We start from the raw sequence: 27,634 nt of genomic DNA, 5'->3' as shown, positions 1-27,634 counted from the left end.
CCCCAGCAGCACCTGCCATTGAAAGACCTGGCCACACATTTGGTTAGGACTCATGTTTTTGACAAAACCTTTTTTTTGGTGGAAAAACACAGTTTTACTGGAAGTAGGGGAGCTGTTTTGGAAGATAAAGCTGGGTTTTGATGAAAAAGTTCACGTGGTGAAGGCTTCCTCTGGAGATGGAGGTTTAAGGTGAAATTTCTAACCAAAGAAGAGGAGACAAAACTCATGAAAACAAGTCCTCTGGGGTTCTGGGAGCTCTGCAGGGGGAAGATGTAGTCTGGAACAGGAGCGGGAGCTCTCATTGCCTAAGGTCTACCCTACCTCCAGCCTGGAGTCCAGGCATGCCTTCCCTCCTGTAGATTCATCCACAGCTAGAGAAAAAAGAGATGAAAATGAAATTCCTCTTCCCTATCTAGAGAGCAGATGGTGAACAGTGTGCCAGCCTAGGCAGGGGGATGTCTCAATCAGATCTGCTTCATTCACAGCAAGTTTCTTTCTTCCTTTTATCAATGTGAATGTCTTTTCTTCTTGTTTTCTCTTGCTGTTGTTGTCAAGAGGTGAAATGTGGACTTCAAAAATCTTACATAAATTTGTGTGGCCAGAAAACTGTTTCCCACGCTGCTCTAGAAGTGATAGTGGTTAATTTTGGACGAGAGCAGACCCTGAGAACATCAAACACTGATAAGACAGATAATGCTGATGCTCTTTGCAAGTGGAACAAGAATTTTATTCTTCTTGGTTAAAAGACAAGACAGTTTTGAGAGAATGGACACCTTGTGTGTGACAGTCGGGCTGATGTAACACTTTTAAGAGCTCAAAGGGTTCAAAAGTGGCTACGCTGGTGCAATCCCTTAGTGTGCACCCCCTTATGTAGATCTTGCCCATATGCTATGCCCTAGGAGCCTGCAGCAAAAAGTCAGTACATCCAGCTGAACTCCTCATTGATTCAGAAATTCCTAAAAAACCCAGAATTAATCCATTTTTAATTATTTTTTTTTGTATAAGGCAGGAGAGACATTTATGCAATTGGGAGAAAACACAGAAGGAAATGTAATGCTGCCATGGCTGTCCCATCTGGAAAAACTGCTTAACTTCGCTTAAATGAATCCCGTCCTCCTTTAAGAATTTCTGAAAGCTTATAGTTGATTTTGTTCTGCTGGATTGCACAATTTCCCAGGATTCTGTGATACACCGTACTAACGGAGCGTAAGAATATGTTGCATCATCTTGAGTAACAGGATGTGTTGAAAATTATTAAGTGGTGAAGGTCTCTTGTATAATGGAAATGGTAATATGTATCACCAAGTCTTTCATTCATTCCCCTTGTACAGCAAGACTCTGGCAATATCTCCTGAAGCTTTACCCTTCCCCGTGTGCCAGGAAGATCACTAACAAAACGCCTGGCTCGTCTTAGAGGGGAAGCAGAGAGCGTGGGTGCAGCATTTTGTTGCATTTAGTGCCTTTTTTTGGGACTAACAGGAAACAATTCTAAGTTTTTTAAGACAGAGAGGAGAAAGATGCAGTTTTTTTAATGAATTGATGTACCAGCTGAGCAGGTCTGGTTCCTGTGGTCTATGTGACCTTCTGAACAATCCTCCCTGTGCCTGAGCAAGTCAGGGCTGTTTCATGCTGCCTCGCTCCCAGTGGTCTGGGACCTGTCCCACAGTGCTTGCAGGAGGAGTCAGGAGCTCTCTTATAAAAGAGAAGAGACCTGGAAGCAGATGAACTAGAGAGGGATGGAGACAAAAATAAACCCTTACTATTATTTTGTATAAAACAGAAGTATTCTCTACTTTCAAGATTCTATTTCTCCTTACTTTATTTCCAGTTTGTGACCAGCAGGTTGAGGGAGGTCATCCTCCCCCTCTGCTCTGCCCTGGGGAGGCCCCATCTGGAGCACTGGGACCAGTTCTGGGCTCCCCAGTTCCAGAAGGACAGGGAACTGCTGGAGAGGGTGCAGCAGAGGCTACAAAGATGATGAGGGGCCTGGAGCATCTCTCTGATGAGGAAAGGCTGAGGGATTTAGGGGTCTTTAGTCTGGAGAAGAGAAGGCTGAGGGGGAATCTAATCAACACCTATAAATACTTCAAGGGTGGGTGTCAGGAGGATGGGGCCAGTCTTATTTTTTTTCAGCTGTGCCCAGTGATAGAACAAGAGGTAACAAGCACAAACTGGAACATAAGAAGTTCCATCTAAACATGGGGAGGAACTTCTTTCCTGTGAGGGTGGCAGAGCCCTGGAAGAGGCTGCCCAGGGAGGTGGTGGAGTCTCCTTCTCTGGAGACATTCAAACCCCACCTGGACACGTTCCTGTGGGACCTGCTCTGGGTGGCCCTGCTTTGGCAGGGGGTTGGACTAGATGATGTCCAGAGGTCCCTTCCAACTCCATATCATTCTGTGTCTGATAGTATTCAATAAGAGACTGAAGCAATGTTTGATTTCACCACTGACCACAGCACCGTGGCATAACACTGCTGTGCCTTGTGAAAGGCAGGAACAAACGCTCACATCAGGTCTCTCTGTTGGGTCCCAGGAAGAAGCCACCTTACTTTATGGACTTAGCTGTTGTCTAACCACATGGAGAAAATATACACTTTTAGCTGTGTCTCACCACATGAAGAAAATACAAAGGGATGCTGCCACCTCAAGCCTGTGTCATATAGCCACCTCAAGCTCTGATGTCAAACTAGTGAGGGATTTTCCTTCCTCCTGGCCCATTTCTCACTATCCCCATCACAAAGGTGTTCCAGATGTTTGTTATATCTGAATTCCATGAACGAATTCCTAGCTTTTTGTCACATTTTTTCTGGTGAGGCACATCTGGCTGCTGGCTCTTTCTCCTTTTCCTAGCACAGAAGCATTAGGGAGCTCAACTGCTACACAGTAGGAGCATGCCATGTCCTGAAGGTGGTCAGAAACGTCCTGAGACCCCACCTGCAGGAACGTCCAGACAAGGCTGAAGTCAGTGAAAACCAGTGGAAACGGGCAAATAAAAGCATGATCTCAACCTGTTAGAATATGTGCAATTCAAGAAAGGGCACATTACTTCAGTTCAAGGCTGAAGTCAGTGAAAACCAGTGGAAACGGGCAAATAAAAGCATGATCTCAACCTGTTAGAATATGTGCAATTCAAGAAAGGGCACATTGTTTCTCCTGGCTGCTTTTCAACACAAGAAAGACACTTGGAATAAAACAATAAATGACAGCACCTCAAAGCTCTTCTACTCAGGATGAAGAAGGTGTTCTTGTGAAAAAGGGCAGCACAGGGATTCCATCTCCTGACTTTGCTGATGTCCTTTGTGGAAGGTTCCTGAACTGAAGCATTATGAGAACAGGGCAGAAGGGCAGCTGAGATGTGGCATGTCTCTGAAGCTCCATTTCTGCCTTCCAAAAGGCAAAGCTCCTTCCATGTAACGTTTGAAAGAAGCTGAAAGTTCAGAGATCACTGTCACGTTCTCCAGTCCTCTGGCTAAAGCTTGGGGGGCTGGTTTTGTCAGTAATCATGTTATGAGATTAGAAACACTGCTATGCAAAGAAAACCAGAACAAAACAAAACCACCATAGAATCTTGCACTCTTACAAAGAGAGGAAAAATTAAGCTACAGTTTTTCTTCCCTAGGATAAATATGATTTAATTAAAGTATGAAGATGAGAAGCTAAAGTGGAGGTAATAAGCACCAGCAGAGTCCTTCCATTAGACTGGAATTGAGACTTTGCGAGTTTGTTGCCCGTGTGCCATTAGTTTGCCAGCCACCAAACCACCTGCAAAGGTTAAGAAGGCTTTTGTGCAGCCATGGCTTTGTAGCTATGCAAATCACGGGGTGATTAAAACGAGAAGAAAGCCAAACAACACGCCTGTGACTACAAGAATGCCTAATACATAACACATGAGCAATCCAGGATGCCAGTGAGGAGGGCGAGGGCTCAGGAAGTCAAGGAGCAAATTCCTCTCATCAGCAGAACTCTAAACCAACCATTTTCTTCTCGGAGAAAACCTGCAATGTCATTGAGAGGAAAAGACCACTGGGAAGCTACTGGTTTACTCAATGTCACCAATTTTGCAATGCTCCTGTGAAGTTTGTGAAACCTCAATTTCAATTTATTTCTGAATATCCTGGCTCTTGCAGAATTGAGGTCTGATGAGAATCTCCTCTCTCATTTGAAGCTCTCCAGGCTTCCTCATTACAGGGGGAAGCCCAAGATGGCAATCTAGCAGCTCAGCAACTGGAATGCTACAAATGCAATGGGTTTTTCCTCCTGATTTTTGAAGGTGCCATTCAAAGTTCACATCTATGTTGTGTCTCGCAATAAATACTGCTTGCTCCCCATGAAAAGTACTGCATTGCAGATTTAGGCTGCAGTGAAATTGCAAACCAAGCCTCATGCTGAAAATGCCCAAGTCAACTCTTGAAATTATCACAAAGTTGTCCCAAGATGGGACACCCACATCCTCGGCAAACATTCATGTATCTAATGCACAAAGAGTCAATTTACAAGAAATGACAGAAATATTACACAGCCAGCTCCAGCCCATGTACCCTTCCTTGCATTTTTCTGCTTATGTGGAAAAATCATACACTTTTAAAAATAAGTACTGCTTTTTTTTTAAGTTTATATAAATTCTGTGGTCAGTTAGATCCTGGAAAGCACGAGCACCCATCCCATTCACATCCATTCCAACCTGTTCCAGCCAGTAAGAAAAAGGAGCTCTTACATGGTACAGCAGTATGCAGCATGGACGTACACTTTTAAACTCATTAACCAGCTTGTTATCACATGAAAATTTATAGAAAAGGACTCATATACCACCAAGCATTGGTCAGAGGAGACTGTTTTGGTTAGAGGCTTCCACTGCAATGCCCTTCTATTCTGGACACTCATTTACGACCTCCCCTATTAATTAGGTTGCTCAGCTGGGTTTTGTTAACCCATTTCCAGGACAAGGCAGCAGAGGGTCAAGCTGGGAACCTGGGGTTTTGTTTTGGAAAAAGGATCTTTCATGTCTCACTGGTGTAGAGCAGAACTGGGACAGCATCACCACGTTCCTGACCCCTCCTTGAGGCACCAGGGCCACGTAAGGCCCAGGCACTGCTCCTCAGCATCAAATGCTGAGCTTGGAGCTGGGATTGGAACAGTCACTTGGACACCAGACATACAAATCACTGGTGCTTACTGCTAGCCCATTTGATTTCAGGATAGCTTGAGTGGCGCAGAAAAAAGAGCAGTAAACTTCCTAAAACACTTGTTATCACGTGAATATATTCCTAGGAATACTAGGACATTTTAAAGTATCCCAGGGGGAAAAAAATAAAACACAAAGCAAGTGATTCACTTACAGTGAAAGAGCATGACATGATAGAAAACGGCCAGCCCAGCCAAATGTACTTGGAGATTATAAATCATGTGTGACTGTTGGCTATTAAATCTGTTTGCTGCTCACCTACAGTAAATACTCAGCCCTCGATAGAGCCCTTGACAAGGAGGTCAGCAGATCAAGAGATCAAGATCTAGAAACACTCTTTTCAAGCGGTGCTAGTACACAGCAGTGTGATGCAACGGTGTAATTCATAGACATAACCCCCTCAGAACAACCTGCTTTCAATCCAGCGCTGAGATACCATGTGCGATACAGCTGTGGATAGAAAGGATTTCCTCTGACAGCTGGAAAAGATACTGGCAGAACGATGCTCGTTCAAAACTCACTGTCCCCTGGTCTCTCTAAACCTCCTCACACCAGTAGCTATTTCATTTTTGAACATGCGAAACTGAATCTTAAGTTTTTGCTTTACTGAGGTTGTTAAGAGTTTACCGTAACTAAACAAGATAAGCGATGATGCAAAAAAAAGTTTGATAGCTTTATCAAGATTCAGTTTCAATTTTTTTTTTTTTTTTTGAAAATCTGTATGAACACTTTAGGTAATTTAGCAACATTTATCATTTTCAGTCCAAACCCCATCTTGATAATACTTCTGATAAAAGCCTTGGGAAAATACAATTAAGAACAAAGACAAGGAATGCACTTTTACAGTTAAATATTTTAAACTTAAGAGAAAGTGTTTTGGCTTTTTAAGATTTTTTTAATATTTGCAGGTAATACTTTTCAAATAATTCCTGAATGAAGGATCATTGGGCTAAAAGAGTACCTGACAGCTATTCTCTGTCAGCAGTTAAATATTTTCAACTTAAGAGAAAGTGTTTTGGCTTTTTAAGATTTTTTTAATATTTGCAGGTAATACTTTTCAAATAATTCCTGAATGAAGGATCATTGGGCTAAAAGAGTACCTGACAGCTATTCTGTAACTGTCAATGCTCGTACCACTACAGCTTGCAGCCAGACCCACCGCAGATGTGCAAACCAGTCAAGGTGCTGATTTTGATACTATATCACCACGGCAGCTCAGCACTATCCTGCCATGTACCAAGCCATGCACCTGGTCTCTGCACCCTAGTTATTATTTTCCAGCCTTTCTTCCCCGTCAGGGCAGGGCTGTAGCCGTGCTGTGTCCTGGGGGTTACTCTGCCGGTGTCCCGCCTGGGACCTGGATCCCTGCAGCAACCAAGTCACAGCTTTGCAGCTGGAGGTGCTGGGGAAGAGGGTTTTTTTGCTGACGGCCATAAAGGCAGCTCCCCTGAGCAATGGAGCAAGCCGAGATGGAGCTGCAGCGGCACTTACTCAACAGGACACACAACTTCAACTGCAAAGAGCTGAGATGCTAAGCTGCTGACAAGCCAGCTTGTGATTCCATGACTGTCTCTGATTATCCTGCAGGAGCAGGTAGAGCTATGACTTGTGGTATGTAAACTACCTCTAAAAAAGAGTTCTGGGTGGGCAAGCCAGGCCCCAGGATGATATTAGAAATGCTCTAAGAAAACCAGCTGCAACAGAAAAGCCCACAGTTCCTACAGCACAACTGTGGTGACTCGATCAATTCACGTCACTTTCTGAATATGAGTAGTTGGGCACACAAGGGCGTATGATCTAGCGAGAGCTTTGTTCACCAGCCTGGATATTTTTAGAATCATAGAATGGGTAGAGTTGCAAGGAACTTTAAAGATCATCTAGTTCCAGCCCTGGGCAGGGCCACCTCCCACGAGACCAGCTTGCTCCAAGTCCCATCCAGCCTGACCTTTTGCTTCAGTTCAGACCATTGCAATAGCTATTTACCAAACCCATGCTTCAGGAACCAGTAAAGCGTTTCAGTCTTTCCTACTTGATGTTATCACAATAGTACCTCTTGCGACGTTGAAACATAGACATTTGTTCTTCAAAAAGCCTCGCAGCCCCCTCTGAGCACCTGGCAGCAAAAGGCTCAGAGAGGAGATGTGCTGCAAAGGCTGATGCTCAGCTAGCTAAAGACACAAGACTTGGCACAAGGTTACTCAGCTTTGTGCCACCAGCAGGTAAGAAGAGACTGTGTCACCCCCCAGCTATCTTTGTACTGAACTTTCTTCCCTGCGGGCAGGGAACTGACACCATCAGTCTTCCCACCAGCAGCCTTCATTACCAAACCAAAATCCTCACTGCCTCTCCCTTGTGGCTGCAGAAACCAGCTCAGGGCCAGCCATGAATAATCTCTCCCACAGTTAACTCCCTGTGTTTACCCGCCTGAGTGCCTATGGAGAAACTTCTGCCAGGCAGGATGGAGCAGTCCCAAGGCACCTATCTCTTCAGGAAAGTGCTAATGGGAGGGAGCAGCATCATTAAGCCTCAGAGGAAAAAAAGAAATGGAAAGAAGAAAGCATATCCCTGTGTGCTTACTCGCAACACCTCTGCTTGCAGTCTTCCGTACCTCCTTTCAAGTATTCTAGGAAAAGCTGTTCTGGTTAAAATAGAGCATAAAATTTGTGTTTTTCAGTCATATACTCCCCTTAATATTTCTCTCCTCTCTGGAGGAACAGTGTTGCTCATTGCACAGGAGGGAAACATCTCCTGTAAACGGGAAGAGAGGAGATGCTGCCCCTCCCTTAGCTGTGATTGTCCCCAGGAGAAGAAAATCCCCGGGCTGCAGGGCAGAGACCAGCACGCATCATGGGAGAATCTCAGGGCAATAGGAATCTGTCTGCAACACTGAAATCCCTTTGTCAGGCACTTCCTTATGAGTGATTATAGGTCTGCTGGACAACGCAGATTAACTAATCCTTTTTATTAAAGTAACAATGAGTAAATCCTCTTTCACAGCCGCACATGATTTGACTAAGTGGAATCACTTTCTTGGCAACGAGACAAATTACTGGTGCTGATTCAAATCACACTCTTCCAAGCAACTACCTAAACAAATTATGTTTTACACATTTAATGAATACATTTATTATTTAATGCATATTTTTTTTCTAAATTCATTAAAAAATTAAATAGTTCTTTGACTATTCATTAGTTTTGATAATCACTACAAAGTCCCAGCTGAGGTGCCCAAGCACTAACTGAGCAGTGCAACTACAGCAGCCTTTACAAAACCATTCGATGCAAATGCTAAGTATAACATTATAGGGTCTCTGCACCCTAGTTATTATTTTCCAGCCTTTCTTCCCCGTCAGGGCAGGGCTGTAGCCGTGCTGTGTCCTGGGGGTTACTCTGCCGGTGTCCCGCCTGGGACCTGGATCCCTGCAGCAACCAAGTCACAGCTTTGCAGCTGGAGGTGCTGTGGAAGAGGGTTTTTTGCTGACGGCCATAAAGGCAGCCCCCCTGAGCAATGGAGCAAGCCGAGATGGAGCTGCAGCGGCACTTACTCAACAGGACACACAACTTCAACTGCAAAGAGCTGAGATGCTAAGCTGCTGACAAGCCAGCTTGTGATTCCATGACTGTCTCTGATTATCCTGCAGGAGCAGGTAGAGCTATGACTTGTGGTATGTAAACTACCTCTAAAAAAGAGTTCTGGGTGGGCAAGCCAGGCCCCAGGATGATATTAGAAATGCTCTAAGAAAACCAGCTGCAACAGAAAAGCCCACAGTTCCTACAGCACAACTGTGGTGACTCGATCAATTCACGTCACTTTCTGAATATGAGTAGTTGGGCACACAAGGGCGTATGATCTAGCGAGAGCTTTGTTCACCAGCCTGGATATTTTTAGAATCATAGAATGGGTAGAGTTGCAAGGAACTTTAAAGATCATCTAGTTCCAGCCCTGGGCAGGGCCACCTCCCACGAGACCAGCTTGCTCCAAGTCCCATCCAGCCTGACCTTTTGCTTCAGTTCAGACCATTGCAATAGCTATTTACCAAACCCATGCTTCAGGAACCAGTAAAGCGTTTCAGTCTTTCCTACTTGATGTTATCACAATAGTACCTCTTGCGACGTTGAAACATAGACATTTGTTCTTCAAAAAGCCTCGCAGCCCCCTCTGAGCACCTGGCAGCAAAAGGCTCAGAGAGGAGATGTGCTGCAAAGGCTGATGCTCAGCTAGCTAAAGACACAAGACTTGGCACAAGGTTACTCAGCTTTGTGCCACCAGCAGGTAAGAAGAGACTGTGTCACCCCCCAGCTATCTTTGTACTGAACTTTCTTCCCTGCGGGCAGGGAACTGACACCATCAGTCTTCCCACCAGCAGCCTTCATTACCAAACCAAAATCCTCACTGCCTCTCCCTTGTGGCTGCAGAAACCAGCTCAGGGCCAGCCATGAATAATCTCTCCCACAGTTAACTCCCTGTGTTTACCCGCCTGAGTGCCTATGGAGAAACTTCTGCCAGGCAGGATGGAGCAGTCCCAAGGCACCTATCTCTTCAGGAAAGTGCTAATGGGAGGGAGCAGCATCATTAAGCCTCAGAGGAAAAAAAGAAATGGAAAGAAGAAAGCATATCCCTGTGTGCTTACTCTCAACACCTCTGCTTACAGTCTTCCGTGCCTCCTTTCAAGTATTCTAGGAAAAGCTATTCTGGTTAAAATAGAGCATAAAATTTGTGTTTTTCAATCATATACTCCCCTTAATATTTCTCTCCTCTCTGGAGGAACAGTGTTGCTCATTGCACAGGAGGGAAACATCTCCTGTAAACGGGAAGAGAGGAGATGCTGCCCCTCCCTTAGCTGTGATTGTCCCCAGGAGAAGAAAATCCCCGGGCTGCAGGGCAGAGACCAGCACGCATCATGGGAGAATCTCAGGGCAATAGGAATCTGTCTGCAACACTGAAATCCCTTTGTCAGGCACTTCCTTATGAGTGATTATAGGTCTGCTGGACAACGCAGATTAACTAATCCTTTTTATTAAAGTAACAATGAGTAAATCCTCTTTCACAGCCGCACATGATTTGACTAAGTGGAATCACTTTCTTGGCAACGAGACAAATTACTGGTGCTGATTCAAATCACACTCTTCCAAGCAACTACCTAAACAAATTATGTTTTACACATTTAATGAATACATTTATTATTTAATGCATATTTTTTTTCTAAATTCATTAAAAAATTAAATAGTTCTTTGACTATTCATTAGTTTTGATAATCACTACAAAGTCCCAGCTGAGGTGCCCAAGCACTAACTGAGCAGTGCAACTACAGCAGCCTTTACAAAACCATTCGATGCAAATGCTAAGTATAACATTATAGTTGGCATATAGTTAGGTAGAGGGAAAATAGAATAAATGCCAGGCAGCTTATGAAGGCTAGATAGTTATTTAACGTGGTACAATCTTGCGGTGTCAGTTGACTTGACCAAGAAGATGTGGGGTCTGTTATGGGGAACATCCTTAAGAAACTAGAGAAGGAAAACAGAACAGGACTGAACAGGCACAGCAGTAGAAGAAGAACTGTAAAGTGGGCAAAGATGTGTGTTGGGGAGATGCTGGTGGCTTGTGCCAAAATGGAAATGCCTGAGCTGGAGGAAGGGATCTCGAGAGCTTGTCTCAATATTAATTTTATTCAATATATTCATTGGAGAAACTGGCATAAAACATTAAGAATTGGCTGGAAATAGCTGTTGTTCAAACACATAGTTAGAAAGAAAATATTGTATCTGATAACCTTCAAACCTGGAGTAACAGAAAGCAGATACAATTAAAGTTTCAAAGTGCAAAATGAGAGTAAGAGATCAGTAGCAATACACTCTGGGACCTTGTTAAGTAAAATTGCAGGAGAGGAGAAAATTGCAGGTACATCAAGAGATCGTAGCTCAATTCAGTGCCACTGGTGTGATTTGATAGCGGAAGAAGGCAAACACGACCCTCTGATGTACCAGGAGTGTTTCTTAGAGAGCAGACACTAATGCCACGGTACAAACCACCCCTTAGTCTTTACTGAAGTAGTAGAGCATCATCCTTGTCCAACAGGGATTTATTCAACCTTGAACAGGTGCTACAAGAACATGTGGGAATCAATGGAATGAAAAAACAGTAGCTCAGGAAAGGGCAAAGAGTTTAGTCTGGATTCAGGAAGGGGTAGAGAGAGGATGCAGTTATACAACACACAAAAAAAAGAAAAAGAGCTGCTGTAATGAAAGGGAAATGTTTGTCTAAGTAAAATTCCCCTAAATGATTTATGGCTATGGTTGTGGTTGGAAATTAAGAAGCAATGTTGCAGGGTGAGTGACCATAGCAGTTTAAACTTGTCTCAACCTGGGCTGTCACCTGGCTATGTTCCCTCTCCTGTGACATGCTAGTGGCACAAGCGACTTAGACCACAGCCAGATCTGCTGCCTGGGAGGCTGAGGCAGCCCTGGGGTAGATTTCAGATGCTGCGGTTTCTGAAATACGGCTTCCACATTCTTCAGGAACACATAGTGAGGACAATAAAGCAAATTTTGAGATGGATCCTCCCCCAGATGAACAAAGATGAAGTGAGTGTCTGTGGAAAGAAGTCCTTTCTAGACCTGCATTTGGCTGGACAGGAGTCAGCCACAGGGTAAACCCGGGTGAATCTAGCAGGTAGGAACGGATGCCTCCATCAGAGGAGATTCCAGCTCTCCTTCAGATGCAGCTGCAGCGGCTCCAATTTTAACAAGTTTAAGCCTTGCTCATGTCAGCAGGCAACAGAGAGAAAGCAAAACTGTTGAGTAAGGCAGTGGTGTCTGCACTTGGCATCCACATGTGCACACAGAAGGGAGGGTGAGAACACTGCTCCCGTACCCTGATGGTGGAAAGCCTGCCATCTAGGAATGTGCAAGTGCTAGGACAGATTGCACATTTAAACAGCTGTCTTTCTATATGCATTAAAGGGCTAAAATATTCCTACAGTTATAATAAGCAAAATCTGGCTTTTGCATTTCTAAATTAATTGCAGTAAGGCAGCAGGAAGGCAAACAGACAGAGCACAGAACGTGTCGTGAGCAGTGGGAAGCAGCACTAACCTGTTCCCTCTGCATTAGTGCCAGTGAAAATGCTGATGTGTGTCCTGGGGAGAAGGCTGTTTGCAGGGCTCCAAGGAGACCGTGGTGCTGTGCTACGTGGGCAGCATAGCTTAGGGAGGGTCCTTTGACTCAGACTGTGAGGGGATCTCATTAGATGTGCTGCAAAATTAATTCTCTTGGCCACCAAGGCAGAGTGAACTTTGATGCAGTTTTTAACACGGCATTGCTTCTTCCCCTTGTATTTTTATGGCTTAGAGCAAGATGTTCAAATGGCCGAATCATGTCCATTAGGTAGCTTTATCAGGCCCCTGGAAGGGTTGCTGGTGAGCAGGCTGACCCCCAGCACACTGTTGGGTTTGGCTGCATGTTTTTGGGTCGATAACGAGTTGATGCTGCATTCTCCATTCAGGAGATTTAATCAGTGGTTCTCTGAGGTGTTCAGAATTTGACATCCTTTCATTACAGCAACTGCGCCAGCTTATAGGAGGTGGGGGAAGACACTAAGTGAGTTTTAGCATTTACTAAACAAAGAGATAGGTTGAACAGAAGCGGCAGAGTAACTTTACAGTGTGCTTGTGGCCCTGTGCCTGAACAGCGATACAAACCGTATGGTATTTTCACTTACCCCTGGGCAGCATTTCTGGGACAAGGAAGCTGTGTACACAGCTATGGGATGTAGTTAATTGCATCTGGAAATATACAGTCAAAATGTTTGGGCTGTGAATTGGTTGTGGAGCATCTGACCAGAGCAGTTTGTGCCAGGCAGAGGGAGCAATTTATGGGAGTTTTTTTTCCAGCAGCAATGCCTTCTGCCATAGGGTTGTCCTCAATAAAAGGGGGAGAGGGGAAATGACAAGTCCATTGCCACGGTGTTATCAAGAGCCTTTCCAACTTCCCTCTATGAGTGGCGAAAACTTCCTTCTTTTAATCTATTTCACAGCAGAAACCCTCCCTAGGATGTGTGCGTGTAACTTGCCCTTGGAAACATTAGGAAAACTGACGTTTCATTTTCGAGATCCTGTTTCTTAAGGGGTGATCATATGCATCAGATGAGCATAGGTAATCCTATCATTTTCCTGGGGTTGTGTCAGTGGATCCATTGCACTCTCCCCACATTCTTTCATCTCCATTATTACCTCGCCTGGCTCTGTAGTGCAGACACTGTGCTGGCAAAGGCATTTGTCTATGTGTCTTGTGACCCCTTATCCTGCTGTCTTTCCTTTGTCCCCACTGCTCCTGATAAGAGTGTCCATTAAGGAAGAAGGAATTACCGCTGTCAAGTAACCGTAACACTGGAAATGTTACTACAACCTGTCGGTTTACAAAGATTCTCTACAGAAATTTATCCTAGCTCTCAAAGAAGCAAAAAAACCAACCCACTCCCAGGTCTGCAAATCACAGAAGCCCTAGGGCCTGGGTGAGCAGCACGGAGGCTGCCATCGGCCGACCCCCATTCATCCCAGAGCTGGCCCTGCTCCTCTCCGGTCCCAGGAATAAGGAAGCAAAGCCACAAGCTCAAGTGCCCCACTGTTGCTTGCCAAAGGAGCCTTCCCGAGTCCCCAGACTTAAACAGCTGTCTTCTTCACAGTCATGGTGTGAAGCAATAAACTAATGCAATTATTAGACGATAACTGCTTAAGAGACAGTGGATAGATGTATAAACCGCATTCAGTTTGTATATAAGCACTTGTATTGTACATAAACTGCTTGAGGGAATGAGCATATTTACTCTCTTTACGTGTACAGAGTCTGTGATTTTACCATACTGCTATAACATAAAGCTCAGATAACATTCACCACTACATTTTCAATAACATTATCACTATATACTGGTTAAATGAGGCTCTCAAAGTAAAAATGGCTTGTTCTGATCCTGTTGAGAGTCAGTGGGAGTACCAGGAGTAGAAGACAGAACTCCTCCCCAAGTGTCACACTCGGAGCACCTTGCAATTTTATTCCTGTCTTTTTCTGGGCTCCCAGCATTTCCTCAGCAGCACTGACTGCAATCCCAAAGGAAGACGTAACAGCACATCCCATCCCAAGTGTCATCTAACGGCAAACTGTCTCCCTGTGCCACAAACCCTCTCATTAAAACACCCCACCACTGACCCACCACAACCACTACCCCACACATCAATATTGGTATGAGCACAAGATTTCTTCACTTCTTCCCTCGCATCTGGAGAGCAGGTCACTGTCTCACTAAGAGTACTGTGGCAGCGAGTGGACTCTGGCCATTCTTTTTAGAAAATGTATGTGAAGAGGAGCTGGTGTCTTTAAGAGCTAGTATATAACTCTGCAGAGGTCTCACACCCAATGCTAAACATGACTTCCCCAAAAAGACAGCTAGTGCTGCTTTCCACACAGGAAAATTTGCAACTCGCTTCACTTTTTCAGTATTAAGAAAACCAAACTTGATTTAATAAGAGCTTTTACAGATTTTCACTTTGGAGAAACCTCACCCACACCTGCACCCTTAGCCCTGCCCCAGCTGCCGTTGCTCTGGGCAAGTCTAAAGGTTCATTTGGGTTTTCCAGAAAGTTAATTTGCTCCATATGACTGACAGCAGGCCTCTGGTAAACTTGCAAACTATGCATACAAATCAGCTGAACTCTTCATCTTTCTGTCTTCAGTGCAAGGAGTTCACCTTCCACACTGGCTACGAGGTGCTCGTACAGCGGCTGCTGGATGGGAGGAAGATGTGCAAAGATGTGGAGGATTTGCTCAAGCAGAGGTAAGAAAATCAGATTGAAAATAGTGTGAACAGCCTCTGTTTTCTCTCGTGCTTGGCATCTGGAAAGGAGCAGTAGGCTGTTTCTGAATTTGGTAGCGATACTAGCTTACACAGAAAAGCCTGAGCTATTTGAATGCTAGCCTTTTGATGTGATTTTTGGAGGTAGACGACAAACAAAAATTTCAAAGACTTGAAGAGAGGATTGAAAGAGTCAGAAATTCAGAGCTCCATTAAGATCTAGGTCATCATTGGTCCCGAACTACACGGTAGCACATACACCCACAAGTAACATTACTGAGTTTCCCCTTTTACAGGGAGAAAATGACTTGCACATTTTTCTCTCTCTTTGAACATGCTGTTGCCACAGGCGCTGTTTCGGTTTCCTGCAACTACCAAAAACGGGCCATTTTTCAAATATGGACAAAGCTAACATGCCTTTTAGGTGGCACTCACCAACAGCTATGGACAGCTGACACTTTTGTGGGTGAGAAAACACACACCACACAGCTGCTCGGACCCCTTTGCCATTCATTCTTGTAATTCTGACTTAGAAAAATACATCTGAAATTTGGTTCTGTTTCTCAGTGGCTGAGTTTCAACAGTTTCAACATATAGTATGAGGGGCACACACATGCTCATGCACCACCTGTAGGAAAGACCACACAATGTGAGTTATATATTCAGCAGGGAATCCTACAGCACTTCATCCCAGAACTGCCTCCTTAGGAATATTGCTCTGCCTTCCTCAGCCACAGCCTGCTTTTTCTTCCCTTGCTGTCCCCATCTAGTTTTCTGGTTTTACACTGGATTTCTGAAGGCAACTTTTCAAGCCCTAGGACTTTCAAGGGAACGTGAGCTGTCAAACTGAAATTTGGCTACTTGACAGAGTGTGAAGAGTCTCCCATCAAAATCTGAAGCTATTCGAATGGCTTTTCTTGACCACCAGTGGAAACATATTTTATCTCTGCATATCACACAGCCCTGAACTCACACCTCTCTGAGGGCAGTTCAGCTTCAACTGTTTAAAATAGCTCCTTTGTGACTCATAACTTACAGAGGTCAGAATTAACTGCAGGCTTCAGGAGAGCTCTGCACTGCAGCATGTGTCCGACACTACACTCTGTGTTTCCAAAGCACGACAGAGGTTTCTGCAAGTTGCAGGATAAAGCTCTTTATGGTTTGTGGTGGAGGCATGAAGGACTTTCCACAAAGAAGAAAGAACACATGTACAGTTACGACAGAGGTTTCTGCAAGTTGCAGGATAAAGCTCTTTATGGTTTGTGGTGGAGGCATGAAGGACTTTCCACAAGAAGAAAGAATACATGTACATTCTGCAGATCTGAAAGCCACAAGAACAATCTTTCCATGAACTTTTGCACACCCCCAAAACATTCCAGTGAGGCTGCCTACGTGTGTGTGCATGTGTGTGTACACGCATGTTATGGGAAGAGGAAAAGGAGAAAAGATAGCGGGCACTGAGTTGCAGAAAGAATGTATTAAGTCCAGTTTATTTCTAGAAGCTGTTGTTTTGGCTTGTCCTCATGTCCCTCATGGGAATGACATAGGAGGAGATCAAAGCATAGGATGAATCTCTGTTCCTAGAGGCTGCCTGTATCATGGGCTTCATGCCAGAATTTCAACAAGGACTCTGCAGCAGCTGCCCCAAGTCCTGAAATCAACTCCCTGGCTACACTTAACGCTTTATCAGTTTTCCACCCAGGCCATTTTTGCTCACAAATACCCCTGCCTGGTCCAGAGGAGGGCCTAAGGGTTTGGGTAGTGAGAAAGCAGTTGTATTCCAGATTAAAGCCTCAGATTTAAAAATGAAATGTGTTCCAGCTCCTGGTGGCTGCAGGGAAACCTAGAAGCTGTGTGCAAGAGAACCAGAAAGCAGGAAAGGCAGCACCTGAGATGTGAAAAGGTGGTGTCAGCCTCCTCTCCAACTCCTCTGGCCCCGGGCTAGTCTGGTCCCATGGCTCAGGTTTCAGGAATTTTTGGCCCAAGGGTTCCACAGGAGCTGGGACTGCCTTAAGAGCTTTTTTCCTGTGCTATACTGTGTCCTGAGCAAAGTGGGGCTGTAGCCCTGGAGTTACTCTCACTGCTGTACATCCACTGGCACCAAGCAAAGTCTCTGACACCAAGGTGTTTCTTGTTATTAAAATCAAAAGAAAATTCGTCTATTCTACTTCCGCAGTGTTATGTGTCTCTGGAGTATATTTCCATTTTGATGACATTTCACTCATCTACCATGAAAATGAAGTGGTGCCCCTGTGTGGCCTGTCACCGTATTTTGCACCCTGTTCTTTTAGGAGGGATCCCAAAGCAACGACGTAGGAACATCCCACTAAAGTGCAGCAATATCTAGTGCAGGATGATGGCAATTAACTAACCCCACGTGCAGCATTAGATGCCTGGGAGCCATGGACAGAGGCCAGCAACAGCCTCAGCTCCAGGCTGTGGCGACTGTAGGCTGCTGTACGACCATCGCTGCTATTCCACCACCCTGACAGTCCCAGGAGCTGGGACTGGCTTAAGAGCTTTTTTCCTGTGCTATACTGTGTCCTGAGCAAAGTGGGGCTGTAGCCCTGGAGTTACTCTCACTGCTGTACATCCACTGGCACCAAGCAAAGTCTCTGACACCAAGGTGTTTCTTGTTATTAAAATCAAAAGAAAATTCGTCTATTCTACTTCCGCAGTGTTATGTGTCTCTGGAGTATATTTCCATTTTGATGACATTTCACTCATCTACCATGAAAATGAAGTGGTGCCCCTGTGTGGCCTGTCACCGTATTTTGCACCCTGTTCTTTTAGGAGGAATCTCAAAGAAATGGCATAGGAACATCCCCACTAAAGTGCAGCAATATCTAGTGCAGGATGATGGGGATTGACTAACCCCATGTGCAGCATTAGACGCCTGGGAGCCTTGGACAGAGGCCACCAACAGCCTCAGCTCCAGGCTGTGGCAACTGTAGGCTGCTGTATGACCATCACTGCTATTCCACCACCCTGATGGATCTCCTTGGACTGGGGGAGAGCCCCCAGGCCCAGCCTGCCTCAGTCCCTCCTTTCAGGGAGTTATAGAGAGTGAGGAGGTCTCCCCTCAGCCTCCTCTTCTCCAGGCTGAACACCCCCAGCTCCCTCAGCCTCTCCTCATAAGACTTATTCTCCAGACCCCTCACCATCTTTGTTGCCCTTCTCTGGACCCGCTCCAGCACCTCAATGTCTTTTTTATGGTAGGGGGCCCAAGGGGGAGAGCCCCCAGGCCCAGTCTGCCTCAGCTCACAGAAGATGGTTGCCAACCAGTGGAGTTGCACCGGAGCCACCAGTATAGGCTGGCTACAGCCTGAAGTGCTCACAGCCATCAGGGGCAGAGGAACGGTGGAAAGGGTGGTGGGGTGTTGAAGATGGTTGCCAACCAGTGGAGTTGCACCAGAGCCACCAGTATAGGCTGGCTACAGCCCAAGGTGCTGGCAGCCATCGGGGCAGAGGATCAGTGGAAAGGGTGGTGGGGTGTCCTCAGACAGACCCTCCCCAGCAGCTGCCGTGCTGCAAAACCAAAGGACCAGCCCTCAAACTGCTGGGACTCAGCAAGTAGCAATACTAAAGCACGCCGTGGCCGAGTGGGAAGGTGGATGTAAGAACAAACCAGCGGGGTTGCACGGCCTCGCACCCACATCAAAAGTCCTTTCTTGAACAAACATCTCTCTCTGAGGTGCTGAGTTTCAGGCTCAGAACTGTTTGAAATGCTTTGAGACCCCTTTGGAGAGCTGGGCTTACCCCAAACATCTCCCCTGACTCCCCCCAGATCCTAGCCGCAGGCTCTCTGTTCACGATTTGTTATTGACCATTCAATGGTTTTTAGCAGCTTCTCAAAGACTAAAAACTTCCGCCCTGGTCTTGCACCCAGGAGAAAGGAAATAACACATTTAGTATAAAAATACTTTTTGTTTAAACAGAGAACAGAAATTTCTTCCAGAGCTGGGGGAGGGGAAAATGACAAAGAGGTAATTGTATTTCTTTATTAACCATAGAAACTGAACTGCTTTCCTGAGTCATTAGTTACAGTTCCCCATTAGGTGAGACATTATATCACATTGACCCCTCCACAAAACTGACACAGTCTCACCTTATCTTCATTTCTTCTAGAAATAGCTCAACCACAATATTTCAGAGGTAACTAACAGCACTAGGTTTGAGGAGATGGAGAACTTAAAGAAATTGTATTTCTCATGTTTTGGATCTTGGATGCAATCACAAGATTTGTGTAAACATGATCCTGGTACCACTAAAAGAAACTGAGTAAGTTTTTCTTTTAACAGAGCACAAGCAGAAGAGAGATATGGGAAAGAGCTGATTCAAATTGCCCGAAAAGCAGGAGGACAAACAGAAATCAAGTAAGGAATTATTTTGTTATTAGTGCAAATGAAAATATTTTGGAAGCAATATCAGACTCCCGTGTTTTGTCTATGAATGGGGGCATAAGCTGCTCACTTCAGTATTACACAGCACATCACAATGTACAGGAGAAAAGGGGGAAACACCATAGTCCTTCAAAGCAGGATTCATAAAAAAATATCTCTGTTTGGGGATTGACAGTAGGTCTTTGCTGAGAAATGTTTTAATTTCAGGATTCCTAATGATGTTTAACATTGCTTTTGGAAGCCAATATTAACATTCCAAATGTTTAGGATGGTGGCTGGGCAATTCTGGCAAGCTGGTGGATGCGGAGAGATTGGGACAGAACATGTACAACGTGCAAAGACACCAAAAATGCAGCAGGAAAAAGGCTTAGCTTAGGAATGCAAACTTTAAACCTCTCTGCAGGGACTTAATTTGGAACAAATCAATGGAAGTACCGAAATACACTAAAATGACATATTTTTCTCTGTCTCCTCTGCTACTGTCTTAGATCACGTATAAATTGTGTTGGGAGGGGAAGAAATATGTTGGCATGGAATTTAACTTAATAAACACTGCTGATAAACTGCTGCTATTATTGATGGTAGCAGCAATAATGAGACATTTTGTCATTATTGTAACAAGTAATAATACAGTAATAAGGTGGCAGAGGATGAAGATTTGGGGTCACAGAAGACAAGTCTGAAAGTGAAGACCTCAATCTAAACACAAAACAGCTCTATTGATCCCTGGGGCCCCCTACCCTCATCCATCCCATATCTCATTTCTTAATTGCAGTCTCCTTTTTACGTCAATTTATCATTCTCAGCATGAGCGTGGTTTCCTGCTCGTATTTTATGGGAAAACTTGACCTTCAAACCCTTGTGCCACCACGGCACGCAAGTGCCAGGCAATCACCCGTAGCACGCGCTATCAATTTGGTGGTGGCACATCCAGGGTGACAGGGAAACTTGCATTAACCCAAGGGGAGAGCACCGAGGCTCACTCCAGAGATCATGCAATCTTCTCCTCCCCCTACTGGTCCATCTCCCTCTTGCCCCCAAGCAATGCAAACCTAGCCAGGTTCCCAGCAAAGGCTGCTGGAGATGGCTTCTGCCTTCCTGCTGTCTCAATTTACAGACTTAATCAGAGAAAAAGGGAAGGAGAAGAAAAAACATTTTGAAATTAAAATAGCGGATTAAGGATGGATGGCTTCCTCCCAAACCAAAGGCTAAGATCAGTGTTCCAGGATTAACAAAAGGCTCCACCTAAATTTCTTTACTGGCAAGGCAGGCAGGCAGAGCAAACGTGTTCAGAAACAAGACAGTTTTGGCTGCTCTTCTGCGACTTAGTGGATAATTCATGGGTCTGTCTTTTCCTAAGAGATTATAAGAGCTTGATTTAGAGGCAGAGCCGAGTCCCAGAGTTGGGATATGGATCCAAGTGCCCCTCAAGTTGGGGGAAGTTTGGACTCGGGCCCAGCTCCACTTTGATCCAGCAATTTTATAGCTTGGCATAGAGAGAAGGCTGAATATACCAACAAAGCATGAGGCAGAGCTGATTTACTACATTTCCATAAAGCCACGCCAGGTCTGGGTAGCGACCAGCTTTGCTCTGATATTTTTATCAGAGCAAATGTCTGACTGTATCTGTTCCGAAGCAGAGAGAGGACACTTTGCTTTCTGTCACTCAGCATCCTCCAGTTGTTTCAGGAGTTACACAGATGGGCGGCGAAGGGCATTTGTCCAGAGTAAACACTTTAAAAATCAGAGAAAGCTAGGGTCTAATTCAGGGCTGGAACAACTCATGAAAATGAAATATTTGGTCTTAACGCCTTAAAATGTTTGACATGGTGTGAAGTTCCTGTTTGTTTATATGACGTTGGTTGCTGACAGCAGTTCTGCTCCCAAGGTCAGTCCTTCAGGGAGGCCAGAGGGAGGGAGGGAACCTATGTACCTATAATAAGAACCTATATATAAGAAAAGCTTGGAAGGACTATGCTACACCTCTCCCCGTGCATCACTCCAACTGCTTCCTCTGCATAGGACTCCCTATTATTGACAAGCACACTGAGTTCTAACAGTATTAAAAATACTTGACAGGCTGAACTGTACTGTTCACAGCTTTGAACACAGCTTTGGGCAGCAGTATTTCTCAAATAAATTCTAACAAAGGTGTTGTGCAGGCATTTGTACCTAAAACTTGCATTTGATACTCACCAGGAAAAAAGGAGCTTCCAGGGTTGCTTTTTTTTTTGCAGAACATTTTACAGAACTTCCTGTGCCATGCTATGTAGTGCAAAGGAGTGGGAATTACTAATTTTAGATCACTCGCTCATTTTCTTGCTAATGCAAAATTATTACCCTCTAGTCTTAAATTCAGTCATCTTTTAAACATCTCAGCTACTAAGGCTTTCTGTCACTTCTCCTGGGAAATTATTTCACACCCCAGTAGTTCTCAATATCAGGAAGATACGTGATACCCTTTCAAAAAAATCGATAAAAAGAACATAGAAAATCTGTCCGCAGCAACCACCCAAAAGCTTCTAGTATCAGAAAATACCCAGGCCAATTAATTCTGGTTAGCACAACTTCTGAGCCTAACAAATTGGCTGCAAAAACCTCCCACGGCTCCCCCAGGTCAAAGCCATGCTCTGCAGCTGCTGTGGAAAGCAGAGCAGGAGAGAAGCAGCACAAAGCCCGTGCTTGGAGAGAAGAGGGTCTGCTCAAAGGAGAAACCAGGCAGTGGTGGGGAGATACTGCCCGGGTTGTTACTTCAGCACAGTCAGGACCAGCACAAAACAAGGTGAAGAGAATAAGCACGATGAGTAGATAGAAACAACAAGGAGAAGGCTGGAGAAGTCTATGGCACGCTGCACCAGGTAGTGGCCATTGCTGGAGAAAACAGCTCTCTCCCAAGCTTTCAAAAAAAAAGCAGCTTATTTCAAAAGCTTTTCGTTTTGAAACAAAGAACAATTTCAACTTTTTTCAGGCTCTTCCCTCCTCCCCCCAAAATTTTCTTCAGCTGGAGCAAATTGCTGAACTCAGCTAAATGTATAAATAGGTTCAATGGCACATTTTTATTTGACCAAGACACAGATGAAGAAATACACTGCTGGCTCAAAAGAAAGATAGTAGGGAAGGCTCTGCTGAAATGTAACAGCAACGCTGGGACCACTTCCCATAGATCTGGGAAAAATCTAGGTGCCAGCAGCCATCAGGTTCCCAGTCCCATATGCTGCCCAGTGCTTGTTCCCTCGGCATGGTGACAGCTCCTCTGATGGAGAACCAACCCCTCAGGGCCTGGCACGGCTCGTGCTTGGCAGAGACAACTACAAGCCAAGAGTCTACCAGGACACTTCACGACTGAGTAGCAGCAGTAATAAAACATTGTGACCTGGGAGAAGAGGGCAGAGTTGTGTCTCTGCCTGCAGAGTCCTTAGCACCAGAAATGTCAGAAATCACTTTGACCTGAGAGCTAGTAGGAGACAAGATTTTAGTGCTGCTACAGGAGGTGCCGCTGAGTTCAGTGAGGTCCTTGCTGTTCTTTTTCAAACCAGTATTGGAAATGGCCATGGCAAGCCTACTGCTGTAGAAAAATTTCTAATAAAACTAAAATCAGAGAGGCAGTCATGCCATAATGAAGGAGTCATGCTGGAACCACTTTTTAATTTTTACTTTTTTTTTAAAAAAAAAAAAAAGCAAAGCCACAGTTTCTAAAAGAAGCTGGTGCTGGTTACCATGGCCATAGCAAACAAACACTCCAGCTTCCAGTTCAAGAAATAAAAGTTTCCTGTAAGTGCTGCCTAACGGCCAAAGCACACAATCACCCAGCAGTCCAGCCTGATTCAAGCAAATTCAGGCGTCCTGGCTGCTTGCCCTCGCCTCGAGCCCTGCAGCTGGTAGAAACTACTTCCTATAGGGAAGGGAGACATCCTCTTTCCAGCCCATGGCACAGATCTAGCTCAGCAGTTGCTATAGGTCTTGGCGAGTTCATGCTAATGTACAGAAGGATGCACACACTTGCATGTAAGTGTAAGACTGCAAGAAGAGTCACAGAGACTCAGATGAAAATCCCTTCAGCCTAATACTCTGTCCCCAGCACTAGAACCTGAGGGAAGAGCAGAAGAACAGGGTGAACATATGAGGATATTTCTCCTAAATAATCCTCTAGCCTTAGCCATGGGTAGTTCAGGGGCTGCCACACCAGCAGCACCTTTGTATGTAATAGACCCCCTTGGAGTTTTCCTGTGTCTTTTTCTTATTTGAAACCCCAAAATATTTTAGCATCCACTGAGCCTTACGGTAAAGCAAGGTACTTCCCTGTTAAGTGCAGAAATGCCTTCCTCTTTGTAGATTTTTAGCCCACCTCACCACACTTGCCATGTCACATCAGACACATGTGACAGAGGCAGATTAGCTTCCTTACAGTGGGGTTCCTCAACACACATCCGTGCTGGTGAGCTGCAGTCCCACTGCCTGTTCTGGTTCTTAAAAACACACCCAAATCCATAACAACACCAAAACTACAGAAAAAACGAGCTGCTTCTTTTAGGCTAATTACCTGGATGTGCCAGCACAGTCATGGATGCAGGCTATGCCTGGGAGCACAGGTACCTGGGGAGTCTTAGTGAAACCAATGGGAGGAGAACAGGTATTGGAAAGGACCATGGGAGAAAATCAGTTCCAAATGCACCTCTTGAGCAGGTCAGACCCAGGAGAGGGTGAGGCGTGAGGACCACAGCAGTCAGGATGGCAGGATGGGTGCTGTATGGAAATGGAGCTCCAGTGCTCACCTACCAGAAGTCAGGGCTAAAATGATTTTTTAAAATGTCTTCACTTTTATATTCATTTTAAAGCTCTGCAACAACAATTTTAATGAAAAAAAAAGAAAAATCTGAATCACAATTTCATAGCCTCTAATCATAAAAGAAACACAGCCATGTGTTCTTGGCAAATGCCAGGTTATATCAATATCCAGTGGGGGAGAGTTTCAATGGTTGTATTGTTATTTACTCTCCATATTTTGTTTTGCACACGTGGGAGAGGACGCACAGAACCTGGGGATTTGCAGCTGAGTTACAAACTGAGATGGAGTTGGGAAGTGCACACAGTAATGATGTCTCGATACACTCTAGATGATTCTCAGCAGAGCTCACGCCTGTAAAGAGGGAACACCTTTCAGGTTGCAAGGTGACTGGGAATTTCCATGCAGTAGCTTTGGGCAACTCTTCAGCAGCACAACATGAAAACAGAATGCACTAGAGATCCCAGTTTTCAGATACCTCCTCAGCTTCAGCTGAAATAGAGCCTCTGGGAAATCTGTTCTTTCGTAAAATAACTGATGTAAACACGCAGTGGCTGGTTAAATTCTGCCTCGTCTGACAACAGCTATTTTTGTCATTTGCGCTGCTTGTCTCTTCTCATGTATATGATTTCCTACTTTTTTCTTTCCCTCTTTTCCTCTACCGTTTCCTTCAGACCTCAGGAAAGGGTAGTTCCTTCAAGCCCGTGTCTGCTCTGCCCTTCTCTGCGATGCCTGAAATAGAATATTTCAGGGAGTGTGAGGTGGGGGCATTTGTAACGAAATGCCAATTGCTTCTTCCTGGGTATAAATATAGAGCGTCTGTCACATAATATACAGAATCCTCTGTATTATTCACACAAAGCAGGCATTTTTGAACCCAAGTTATAAGTCATTTTGGAAGGTCACATCCTTCCATGGTTACTTATTCTCCACTCAAATGTTCTGAACCCCCCCAGAGTTTATACACTTGTACTTTGAATTTTCAGGATTCTGAGAATGGACCCAAGCACGTACTCTGAAAGAACTCAGCCTCTGCTCAGTTCTTGTTAAATCCAATCTAGATAACCTCTCTGGTGATGAGGACAGGCACTTTTGAGCAGCGCTGCTCTTTCCAAGAGACATGGGGAAATGTAGTTTTATGTTAAAGGTATAAGATTTGTTTTGATTGTTTTATCCTTTGACTCGAATGACATAGGTCATCCCAGAGTAACACAGGTCTAATTTGTAGTCTATGGGCGCAGATTTACAAGGAGAGAAGGTACATGGAGATGCCATCCCGTTTGCTCCCCTGCCCCAGTAAAGTTTGGGGTGATGTGTCCCCTGTAACCAGCCCTGGGAGTGATGACACAGCCCCCTTCCCATTCAGCTTGGGGCTGCTTCTGATTCTAACACCTACCGGAAAATACCCAAGGACCAGAAGCAAAACATGAACGCAGACACACCACAGCACTAGAGGAACTCTCCACATGTGTTGCTACTAAGAGCACAACACCCCCCCTTTCTTTTTTTTTTTTTTTTTCCCCAATGAAGACAAGAGTTCCAGGTGCAAATTATTTGAGACCAGATGCTCCTGAACTTATTTCCCCACACTTTGCAACCACCGCTGGGCTTCACAGAAAGAAATGTTGGTAAAACCACATTTGGTCTTCCCTGTGTGGCAGGAGGAAGGACAGATGTTAGCCATGACCTCAGAGAAGACTGGCATTGGGTTGGTTTCATAACCATGTTCCCGGAGGCAGAGAGTGAGTAGGACTGCTGCAAAGTGGTCTGTGGAGTTCATCCAGCAGAGATGTCTCTCCATTTCAGAAAGAATATTTTTAAAGATTACAATAAGAACACAACAGTGTAGATCATATTAATGTTAAAATGGAAACCTACCAGAAAGAAAGGCTGGGTTATTTCACAATCCTATTCACTGAGCAAAGATAGAAAAGAAAGAAAATTAATTAAGGGCTGTGGTTTTCCGCTTAGAAGGGCCTGGTTTACCTTCCTGTGTACAAGATATAAAGAGAGACTCTCTGAATTACTCAGTTAAACCAGTCTCCAAAGGCAAAGTGCTGAAAAAATGCCCAAACCATCAAGCCTACTAAAAAAAAAAAAAAAAAAGAAAAAAAAGAGTGTGGTCAACAGTGTGAATATACCTGTGACCTAAGCACTACCACTGATAGACCTCTGCTAATTACATCTCTGGTGCCATAAATTCAGCTTGTGATGACTGTGAAGCAGAAGGTACCAAAGCCCTGCCTACAGTACTTGACCTGGTAGTCCCCGTGTCACCATTGGAAAGGTGCCCAGCGCAGCCTGCTCTCCAGCAACAGCCCAGTTCTCTAGCAAAAACAAGGTCCAAAACTGAAGGGAGAGAACACAAACACAGAGAGCAGTAGAAGTTCACTCTGAAGTGCTGTCACCCCACGCTGTTCCAACCAAGTCCCCCTCCTGAATCAACTATCAGATAATTTGGCACAGAGAATGAGTGAGTAAAATGGATTGATGATCAGATGTCCCCTGCTGCTCCTCATACCTGTACTGCAGTGGTGGGCAAATGCCAAACAGGGCACCTCTGCTCAAATACAGGCTGCTTTTTCTGCCTTGAAAGCAGGGGACAGGTTCTGCTGGGAGAAAAATCAAACCAAGCTCTCAAACAATGCATTCCATAAATGTTTATCCTGTTAGAGGAGAGCCACAAGGACTAGTGGTCAGTGCCACACAGGGTTGCCTTTTCAGCTTTAGTGTGCTGGGTAAATTTGGATAAATTCGCTTTGGAAGGTATTTTTCAATCTACAGAACAAGAATGTTGAACAATGGATGAGCTTTGATATAATGAGCTCCTTCCCTTGGTTCCCCCGTTTCCCAAAAGCTCTTCTATTTCTCCTTCTCCCCCTCCACTTTAAAAAAAAACCCACTGAAACATGTATATTTTATAAGAGCAGCTCAATTCTGCTGTTTTCGCGTAGCGGGAGACTACAGCAAATGAAGGCAGCAGCCAGGGTCGGAATTCCAAAAAACGGCAAGAATATTTTAGCCACTAGATGGCAAAAATCACCAGAAGTTGCTGCAGCGAAGCCGTTGCACAGGCTCTACCTGGTGCCCGTTATTCCGGATTCAAAGTCAATCCTGTTTCCATCAGAAATTCATGTTGACAAATCCAATCTTTAAATGTCCGGTGGGGAGTCGTTGAACAAACACGGAGAGTAAATTTGTGTCCAACCCTATTTTCAATGAGGCGTCTGCGGGAGGCTCCAGGCGGGGATGCCCAAGGGGAAGGCTGGTGCTCTGCCTTCAGCTGGAGCACTTGGAGTCTTCCACAATCCACACAGAAATGTCAGAAGTGAGCAATTAAAATGGAGGCAAATTGCAAATTTTCAGTTTTGCTTGAATTATTTTCAAGCCCAGGTTTTCTGATTTAGCCACAGAACAAAC

The 27,634-nt window shown here is 44.8% G+C and overlaps 1 protein-coding gene across 3 annotated transcripts in view; it reads left to right on the top strand.

The window, feature by feature from the left end:
* Positions 1-27,634, top strand: part of PSTPIP1 (proline-serine-threonine phosphatase interacting protein 1) — a 59,820-nt gene that overhangs the window by 7,720 nt on the left and 24,466 nt on the right. For 2 of the 3 annotated variants that reach the window (XM_014944322.1, XM_014944321.1), the window contains exons 2-3: positions 14,910-15,010; positions 19,330-19,404. In XM_014944322.1, the coding sequence (XP_014799808.1) occupies positions 14,910-15,010; positions 19,330-19,404 (176 nt within the window). Of the gene's footprint in view, positions 1-14,867; positions 15,011-19,329; positions 19,405-27,634 lie in introns of those variants that run through there. The other variant, XM_014944320.1, reaches the window with a different exon arrangement.

The sequence above is a fragment of the Calidris pugnax genome, unplaced genomic scaffold, assembly GCF_001431845.1.
Source record: "Calidris pugnax isolate Ruff unplaced genomic scaffold, ASM143184v1 scaffold70, whole genome shotgun sequence".
In the NCBI taxonomy this organism is placed as follows: domain Eukaryota; kingdom Metazoa; phylum Chordata; class Aves; order Charadriiformes; family Scolopacidae; genus Calidris; species Calidris pugnax.
The sequence above is the reverse complement of the archived record's forward strand: the minus strand, read 5'-3'. Positions and strand labels throughout refer to the sequence as shown.